Below are 9,967 nucleotides of genomic sequence, written 5' to 3' on the forward strand. Positions count from 1 at the left end.
TTTTTCCGCCTTAACCTGGCTAGTAAGAAAATAGCATTTTCTTGTCGCCCAAGCTAAAGGTAGCTTGAGCTTCGACAGATGTGCAATGTATCAACATTTTCCATAATGTGTGGGGGACTCTCAAAAGTTATTGCTGCCTATCCAATGCCGTCGATTAGACTCATCAATTTTCCAACATCAGGTGAGTCAGCAGCATGTGTGCAGCATATTTGACAATAATGGAACACCCACGCTTCGCGCTTACTCGAGAGTAATTACGATAGTTATTGAGAATCGCTGACATCGTCTACTACACCAACAGATCTTGTTGTTAGCAGCGCATTAGACTCTGGTCATCGGATATGATAATTCACATCGCGTCTGCAGTGCAAGTAAATGCACCGCTCGACTCACCAAAACATTAACGTCTACACAACACGGCGATGCTTATAGATGATGCTTCATTCCATTCATGGAGGTTTCTGAACAACATCTCACCAGTGGAGTAGTCATGAGAGCTTTATACAAAAATAATCAATCCTCAAACATAAAGCTCTGTCTTATGCAGTGCTGCCTTATGGGAGGATGGGAGGAGCATCAGTGACGTCGCCAATAGGAGGCGCACTGGTAACTACCGGAGCTCCAGTGCTAGTAGCCTCCATCATAGAGGATTCAGTGGTGGACACCATTGAAGAGGCTCCAGTAGTCATAGACTCAGTCAGGGTGGCTGTAGGAGTAGTAGACTCATCCACAGGAGCTTCAGTTGTGGACTCGTCTACAGGGGCCTCAGTAGTGGACTCACCAACGGAGGCTTCAGTAGTGGACTCGTCTGCAGGAGCCTCAGTAGTAGACTCGTCTACAGGGGCCTCGGTAGTAGAGTCGTCTACAGCGGCTTCACTAGTGGACTCGTCTATAGGGGCTCCAGTGGTAAACCCGTCTGCAGGGGCTTCAGTAGTAAACTCATCTGCAGGGGCTTCAGTAGTAGCCTCACCCATAGGTGCTTGAGTAGTAGACTCGTCTACAGGAGATTCAGTAGTAGACCCGTCTACAGGGGCCTCAGTAGTGGACTCACCAGCAGAGGCTTCAGTAGTGGACTCGTCTACAGGGGCCTCAGTAGTGGACTCATCTACAGGGGCTTCACTAGTGGACTCGTCTATAGGGGCTCCAGTAGTAAACTCATCTGCAGGGGCTTCAGTAGTAGCCTCACCCATAGGTGCTTCAGTAGTAGACTCGTCTACAGGAGATTCAGTAGTAGACCCGTCTACAGGGGCCTCAGTAGTGGACTCACCAACAGAGGCTTCAGTAGTGGACTCGTCTACAGGGGATTCAGTAGTAGACGCATCTACAGGGGCTTCAGTAGTGGACTCGTCTACAGGAGCCTCAGTAGTAGACTCATCTAAAGGGGCTTCACTAGTGGACTCGTCTATAGGGGCTCCAGTAGTAAACTCATCTGCAGGGGCTTCAGTAGTAGACTCGTCTACAGGAGATTCAGTCGTAGACCCGTCTACAGGGGCCTCAGTAGTGGACTCATCTATAGGTGCTTCACTAGTAGACTCTCCAACAGGGAATCCAGTAGTAGACACATCTACAGGGGCTTCGGTAGTAGCCTCACCTACAGGGGCTTCAGTAGTGGTACCGCGCGGTGTAATACAATCCGGCAGTCGCAACTTTTTGCTAATGTTGCGGATTTGCCAAATGCTATAATTCTTGACAGTCTCACCTTTTTGCTCATTTGTATGTGCCGCTTTCTCAGTTACAAAGTAGCAACCACATTTACACCCTAGCAAGTTCTGGTATAGGTTTTAGCAACCAAATGTTGAAAGTAACAAATTCGAAAGTGTTTTCCAGCAAGTCGCTCTTTCTTGCTCTTTTTTTGCTGCATTGTATATTTCCCCGGAGTGTTTTACACGCTGGCACTTTTGCCCAAGTGTGCTTCGCCCGCACGTTTTCGTTATTTTGGCAAGTTATGCTCATTTGCTGTTTGATATGTTTTGCGTTGTAATTATGTAGTCTGGCACCTTTTAAGGTTTGCTATTGTGTGATGTTCCTGCATGAAATATACAAATTGGCAGTTGCCGGTATGTGACAACGCTGCGCTACTTTTATGTTTCGGCTATTTGCTCTCTTGTAACTTACGCCCTGCGAGAATATATACTAGCGTTTTGCCCATTCGCTCAAACTCCGTCTCTGTTAGCGTTATTAGCAAACTTGCCCTTTTGCATTATTCGTACAAGTAATATACAATCGAGCAAACATAGTTATGGGATAGCATTTCTCGTTCGATTACAGTATTGCGTCTTATATCCATTTTGGTGCATGTTCATGCCCTGTGCACTTACTAAGTATCTATCAGAGGTGTCACACCTCGTGTCTCACTTCAAGTGAGTCACTTAGTATCGGGTCAAAGCGTGATAGCACTCCAGTTAGATATATCATTCACTCCGAAGACAGCGCGAGTTATGATCAATGCTGAATACCAAACACATGATTGCTCTTGCACGTCGCGATTGAATCATATGAGATAGCAGTTAAATTGAGTCCCATCTTCGAGTATCCTCTCTCTTTTTGCATCGTATCACTTGTGTCTGATGGTTTGGTACGATTGTACGTATTGACGAGTCAACAATACCCAGAAGTTAAACCCTCACGTAGGCATTACGTAAGTATTACGGGCAACTTTGACATTCTGCACGAGAAACATTTGCTCATGGGCAGTGGCACTCATCGGAGCGTCTTCGTGGAGCTATTGTTATAGACTTCGCAGAGGTGTCGAAGGATTGTACAGGAAAAACGCAACATGGACTAAATTACTGATTATGAACTCTACAGCCCCCCACACACAATGTTCACTCCCGGGCACCAGTGAAGGGCCTTCATAGAGATACTATTAAGGGTTACAAGAGAAGCATATTGAGAAACGTCCAAATTGTTCTCTACCAATCATCGAGACAGCTACCACAAGTAGCCTACTTGTAGCAACTACAACAGCTGAGCACCACTGAGGTGCCTACCTTACTGCGAGTGCGTACATGGTCGCTAGTCTCCAGTGATGGGAGAAACTACTTCGATTCCTCACGCTCGTCCTCTTTCGACCACTTCTGCTGCAATTCTTTCGCCGCGTGGCTCTCATACTCCTCCACCAATAAAATAGCATTGTTGTTAGGCGAGTTCTTTCGCACTATATCATCACATCTGGTACCTCGGGAGAACTTGTTCAGCGCCGGGTAGATGCGGAGCACTGCTAAGCCAGCCTGCCTCTTTCCTCGATTATTTCGATGTTCGCGAGGGGCATCTCTCTGCAATGACCAGTATTTGCTCAGACTACCGAAGAGCATATTGGTTCGCATGCAATAGGCCACGTAGGGATCAGGATGCGTGTATGAAAGCCACGACATCTCGCATGGGCACCACTGGGGTGCCTGCAATACAGCACTGCACTGCAGATGAGTGATCCACGCTGATCCAAATAAGTGATCTCGGATCACTCAGTACGAGTGATTCCGCCCAATACGAACTACCATCTAAACACAAATCCTCTCCCTCGTCCTTCTGTGAGCATGTGCGAACTGCAATGATGTGGAAAATATGAAAATCCAACGAGCCCTTAACGAATGTAAGTCTTTACTAACGACCTACTACCACTTACAATAGTCCATCCATCATTCTCCCAGTGCTGCAACTATACTTATCTATATCGACAGAACCAAAGAACTTTGCAAAATAGTCACCACTCAGAGACTCCGAAACTATAATGCAATGCTCAACACAATCACCAACAAACCACCAAGGTTAGAATCTCGCGTGCGAAATTTCAATTTCTTCTTCCGATTGTAGAACAGCAAAAATTTGCTCCATTGCGGGATTGCCCATTCGTAAAGCGGTAAATTGCTCCTCTGAAAAGTAGCAATTTGCTCAATAGTAGAAGGAGCAATTTATCGGTTTGCCCCTTCTTTGAGCAAAATTGCTCAATTTTGTTACATAGTAGCACTTCACATAGCGGCAACTTTTATATATTCTAGCAATTTTCTGAAATATAAACAAGCAAACGATATTCATTCGAGCAGTTTCTGTTATACAAAACGGCAAATTTGCGTATTTGTAAAGTGAATTTTGCTACTTTGCTCTTCTGTATATCAGCCATAGCGTTCTTACACACTAGCACAACAGCAAAAGCCGCAGGAAATATACATTCCAGCTATTTGGCACTTTTTTGCTATTTGCTCCTTTGCTATTTCGTAACTGAGCAAGTGGGACAACCGGGCAGTTTCGTTTGTCATGCTCATTCCTGTGCCTGCGTTGGGCTCATCGACAATCCGTATGAGTCATCGGGGTAGATTCTTCCTCTGTAAGCAAATACGCGATATGCCACAGAAGAGTAACTTCGTGTAATGCACTTCGTCATCTTCCTCATCACTTTGGCCTCCTTAGTCATTCGTCAAGCCGTCGGCGGGTCTGCCCTCATAATCGCCGAGAAGCTTCATGCCGCCGATGGTGGTTATTGTCAAAGTCTTTGTGATGCATCCCCCGACTGCATCTTCAGCTACTGTGGTGACGACAACATATGCCATGACGTGGGCTCAGTTGCTTCGAGCGGAGCTGTCCCATGCGGTGCTGCGGTAACGTTGTTTGACAGCTGCTCCTCTGCATGCGAGTCAGTCGCCGATTGTTCAGCAAGTCAGTGGAAATCTTTCTGCAAGACCTGGCTCGATACTCCTGTTTGTTTCGGCCTCCTCCAAAGTGCCAACGGATTGTGCTATGAGGTCTCGGCTGGATGTACTGGCACGGCCTATCCCTGTCCCTGAAGAGTACTACTTCACGCTGGTAGCGTGACGCATGCTGAAGTTCTTGTTACTGAGCTATTCTTTATTATTGTTGTCATTCTGGATATCTCCATGCTAAGAGTATAAAGTAATTGATTGGACTCTATTTCTGTCTAGCCCCTCGGACTTGTGTTGCTCATTCAGTTCATCTCCAGACATTTAAGGTGTTTTTGAGAGTTCACATAACAATCGACAAAAAGAGATTTCGCCTCGAGAAAATGAGTCATACAGGTTGATATACCTATTAATTCAGTTTGAATCGTCCGTGTCAATTCTAGAATACCTTTACTGCAACCGTGTACAAATCAGCAGAACAAACATCCAACTTCGGTTTGAACTGCGTCTCCAAGTAAGCAAGCTGGTTGGTTCACCCAGCGGCTAGACTAAACATTCTTCCGCCTTAGGCTAAACATTCTTCCGCCTTAACCTGGCTAGTAAGAAAATACCATTTTCTTGTCGCCCAAGCTAAAGGAAATTTTTCCCGCGGTGACCATAATATTCGCTTCGATAGATGTGCAATGTATCAACGTTTTCCATAATGTGTGGGGGGCTCTCAAAAGTTATTGCTGTCTATCCAATGCCGTCGATTAGATTCATCAGTTTTCCAACATCAGGTGAGTCAGCAGCATGCGTGCAGCATATTTGACAATAATGGGACACCCACGCTTGGCGCTTACTCGAGAGTAATTACAATAGCTATTAAGATTCGCTGACATCGTCCACTACACCAACAGATCTTGTTGTTAGCTGCGCATTAGACTCTGGTCATCGGATATGATAATTCACATCGCGTCTGCAGTGCAAGTAAATGCACCGCTCGACTCACCAAAACATTAACGTCTACACAACACGGCGATGCTTATAGATGATGCTTCATTCCATTCATGGAGGTTTCTGAACAACATCTCACCAGTGGAGTAGTCATGAGAGCTTTATACAAAAATAATCAATCCTCAAACATAAAGCTCTGTCTTATGCAGTGCTGCCTTACGGGAGGATGGGAGGAGCATCAGTGAAGTCGCCAATAGAAGGCGCACTGGTAACTACCGGAGCTCCAGTGCTAGTAGCCTCCATCATAGAGGATTCAGTGGTGGACACCATTGAAGAGGCTCCAGTAGTCATAGACTCAGTCAGGGTGGCTGTAGGAGTAGTAGACTCATCCACAGGAGCTTCAGTTGTGGACTCGTCTACAGGGGCCTCAGTAGTGGACTCATCTACAGCGGCTTCACTAGTAGCCTCACCTACAGGTGCTTCACTAGTAGACTCTCCAACAGGGGATTCAGTAGTAGACACATCTACAGGGGCTTCAGTACTAGCCTCACCTACAGGGGCTTCAGTAGTGGACCCGCCTACAGGGGCTTCAGTGGTACCCTCACCTACAGGAGATTCAGTAGTGGACTCGTCTACAGGGGCCTCAGAAGTAGACTCGTCTACAGGGGCCTCGGTAGTAGACTCATCTACAGGGGCTTCAGTAGTGGACTCGTCTACAGGGGCCTCAGTAGTGGACTCGTCCACTGGGGCCTCAGTAGTGGACTCGTCTACAGGGGCCTCAGTAGTGGACTCGTCTACAGGGGCCTCAGTAGTGGACTCGTCTACAGGGGCTTCGGTAGTAGCCTCACCTACAGGAGCTTCACTAGTGGACTCGTCTATAGGGGCGCCAGTAGTAAACTCATTCACAGGGGCTTCAGTAGTAGCCTCACCTATAGGTGCTTCAGTAGTGGACTCACCAACAGGGGTTGCAGTGGTAGCCGCATCTACAGGGGCCTCAGTAGTGGACTCGTCTACAGGGGATTCAGTAGTAGACACATCTACTGAGGCTCCGGTAATAGCCTCACCTACAGAGGCTTCAGTAGTGAACTCGTCTACAGGGGCCTCAGTAGTAGACTCGTCAACAGAGGCCTCAGTGGTGGACTCGTCTACAGGGGCCTCAGTAGTGGACTCGTCTACAGGGGCCTCAGTAGTAGACCCGTCTACAGGAGCCTCGGTAGTAGACTCACCAACAGGGGCTTCAGTAGTAGAGTCATCTACAGCGGCCTCAGTAGTAAACTCTTGAGTAGTGGCCTCAGTAGTAGACTCGTCAACAGGGGCCTCAGTAGTGGACTCACCAACAGGGGCTTCAGTAGTAGATTCGCCTACAGGGGCTTCAGTAGTAGACTCGTCTACAGGGGCTTCAGTAGTGGACTCGTCTACAGGGGCTTCAGTAGTGGACTCGTCTACAGGGGCTTCAGTAGTAGACTCGTCTACAGGGGCTTCAGTAGTGGAGTCGTCTACAGGGGCCTCAGTAGTAGACACATCTACAGGGGCTTCGGTAGTAGCCTCACCTACAGGAGCTTCAGTAGTGGACTCGTCTAAAGGGGCGCCAGTAGTAGACTCGTCTATAGGGGCGCCAGTAGTAGACTCGTCTACAGGGGCCTCAGTAGTGGACTCGTCTACAGGGGCCTCAGTAGTAGACTCGTCCACTGGGGCTTCAGTAGTAGACCCGTCTACAGGAGCCTCGGTAGTAGACTGACCAACAGGGGCTTCAGTAGTAGAGTCATCTACAGCGGCCTCAGTAGTAAACTCTTCAGTAGTGGCCTCAGTAGTAGACTCGTCAACAGGGGCCTCAGTAGTGGACTCACCAACAGGGGCTTCAGTAGTGAACTCGTCTACAGGGGCCTCAGTAGTAGACACATCTACAGGGACTTCGGTAGTAGCCTCACCTACAGGAGCTTCAGTAGTGGACTCGTCCATAGGGGCGCCAGTAGTAGACTCGTCTATAGGGGCGCCAGTAGTAGACTCGTCAACAGGGGCCTCAGTAGTGGCCGCATCTACGGGGGCCTCAGTAGTGGACAATTCTACGGGGGCTTCAGTAGTAGATTCTTCTACAGGGGCCTCGGTAGTAGTAGACTCTGCAGGCGCCCCCGTCCCCGGCATCTCTGGTGTTTCCGTAGTATCATGGGGAGGGTATGGTGTTGTAGCCGTGAGGACGGAATGGTCGAAGCTGAGCTCAATAGTCGAGTCCTCAACCCGGTAGGTGTCGTCAACGGTATACATCGGGCCGTAGTCGCCAAAAACGCAAAAGCCGCCACATCCCCTCTCAATTTTCGCCGTAGTGGACTGCATACCGCGTTGGACTCCCCTCCACTGGAGGATGAATGGGAGGCCGTGAGCGAGGACCTTAACGCGGTATCCCCGCATGTAACCAGAACGCTTCCTCATGGCGAGGAGAACATCGCCGGACGTTACCCACACAGAATCGGATTCTGAGAATCCCTCTTCTTAGGTTGATCAGCAGAATACCATGTCTTATACTTACCATCAAAGACGACACAATGAAGCCTCTCATCACCAAACTTATGCATCAGATACCAGGTGCCATCGCCACCAGCGGGACCAAAGCAAGGAACAGCCGTCTGACCCCATGGGAGGTAGATGTTAGCCCGGGCCTTGGCCGTCAAAGTGACGTGATGATAATCCTCGTCCCGGCCGTGCTCACCACCCACCGGCTTGGGTGTGGTGGTTGCTTCCTCACCTACTGAATGATTTCCAGTCATCATGTCAGGTTCGACAGGAAGAGGACGGAAGTAATAGGCGCTGATGTACGCATTGCCGACACCATTGTACATCTTCACGGTCGGGTAGTAACCAAACCAATGCCCAAAGGTGCCTCCGTGGACACCAACGGTGAGATAACGGAAGTCCTCATCGTTGACGTTGTACTCTTTCGTCTTGGCGTAAACCGTCACGTCGGTGGCGACGCTGTCATATTCGTCCAATTTGAAGTCACCCGAGTAAACCCCAAACTTGGTAGTCTTCCGGGTATCAAAGAAGTCACCCGGCATGATATCAGTAATATCGCCAACGGCACTCGGCATGAAGTCCGCGGCCTCGCTATGGACACCACCCATACCGTGGTGGAACAGGTAATGAAGCATTTGAAAGAAATCCTCATGATCGCCGTTGTCAGTCGGTGGCTGTGGAGGCTTCGTCGGCAAGATGATCTCTTCAGACGGCTTGTGGTCATCGGCAGCTGTCTGCCAAAGGACGATGGAAAAGAGGGCAGAGCGGATCATAGGAGGAAGGCTGAAAATACCGGCTACACTCCTTCGCGTGATGCTATAGTTAGGTGTACAAGGAAGTAGGCCTATCATGGGAGCAACTTTGCATAGATCCAGCTGTCACAAGCCATAACAACGCATAAGCAAATTGCGGGATGCCTATCCAGGTCAATCACTCGCCCCAGTCGTTTCGGATACTCTCGTGTCAGTTTTCAGCGGAATCTTAGGGACGGCTTCGCAGCGTGAGGAATTGTAATACATCGCTGAATCTCATATTCGATTGCTTCAACTCCAGACGAATGTCCGTGAGACGAAATTTGAAATCCTTTCACCCGTTTCCAACGCGGTCTATGCCACAGACCGGAATTACTTCATTCCAGGAGACTGAGAGCTGACTCGGATCTTTGCAGGTGAGGAGCGAAGAGAGGGAGAAATTTCCTGACTCCCTGGTTTGAAGGAAACACGAGTTGCGGTCATCATCTTAATGAGCGCGGTCTTTATACACGGATCTTTGACGAGGCATAGAGTGCTGCACCATCATGGAAGTTTATTGGATGGCGAGAGGAGGGTTGATTGATATTTGTTGCCAAATGTTCGCTCGCTTCTCATTGGGAACCCCTCGGTAACCTCGTGTTCCATAATGTGACTGCAAGTCCAGCTGCTGCTCAATAATTAGTCCTTAGCATGTCTCTCGGCATCATGCTCGTTCCTCTGAAGATATATACATACAGCTTAAACGAACGATAACAGTGCTCATGGAGTCCATGACACGGACGGCAACTTTTGAGTTACCCTCCTTTTCGTGCCATTGCTGGAGAACGGCGATAGTCACCAGGACGAAGGGCGTTCTAATATCATATTAGTAATATGCTCCCTTGTCGTCCAAGTCTCGGAAGGAATGGTATGCACAAGTGGAGATAGGCTGACGACTTCTACTATCGCTCGCCGTCACACAAGTGGGACAACCGGGCAGTTTCGTTTGTCATGCTCATTCCTGTGCCTGCGTTGGGCTCATCAACAATCCGTATGAGTCATCGAGGTAGATTCTTCCTCTGTAAGCAAATACGCGATATGCCACAGAAGAGTAACTTTGTGTAATGCATTGCGTCATCTTCCTCATCACTTTGGCCT

At 48.6% G+C, this 9,967-nt stretch overlaps 3 protein-coding genes across 3 annotated transcripts; all 3 read right to left on the reverse strand.

Annotated features, from left to right (window-relative positions):
• Positions 1–554: 554 nt before the first annotated feature.
• On the reverse strand, positions 555–3,109 carry Pmar_PMAR029218 (transmembrane protein, putative; the record flags this gene model as incomplete). Its single annotated transcript, XM_002782314.1, has 2 exons — positions 555–1,591; positions 3,043–3,109. The coding sequence occupies 2 exons, from the start codon at positions 3,107–3,109 to the stop codon at positions 555–557; spliced, it is 1,104 nt and encodes a 367-aa protein (XP_002782360.1).
• A 2,677-nt stretch (positions 3,110–5,786) lies between these two features.
• On the reverse strand, positions 5,787–7,997 carry Pmar_PMAR029219 (Cytadherence high molecular weight protein, putative; the record flags this gene model as incomplete). Its single annotated transcript, XM_002782315.1, has 1 exon — positions 5,787–7,997. One exon carries the CDS (start codon positions 7,995–7,997, stop codon positions 5,787–5,789), a length of 2,211 nt encoding a protein of 736 aa, XP_002782361.1.
• Positions 7,998–8,020: 23 nt separating this feature from the next.
• On the reverse strand, positions 8,021–8,851 carry Pmar_PMAR029220 (hypothetical protein; the record flags this gene model as incomplete). Its single annotated transcript, XM_002782316.1, has 1 exon — positions 8,021–8,851. One exon carries the CDS (start codon positions 8,849–8,851, stop codon positions 8,021–8,023), a length of 831 nt encoding a protein of 276 aa, XP_002782362.1.
• Between the last annotated feature and the right edge of the window lie 1,116 nt (positions 8,852–9,967).

The sequence above is a fragment of the Perkinsus marinus genome (assembly GCF_000006405.1).
Source record: "Perkinsus marinus ATCC 50983 genomic scaffold scf_1104296939758, whole genome shotgun sequence".
Taxonomy (NCBI): Eukaryota; Perkinsozoa; order Perkinsida; family Perkinsidae; genus Perkinsus; species Perkinsus marinus.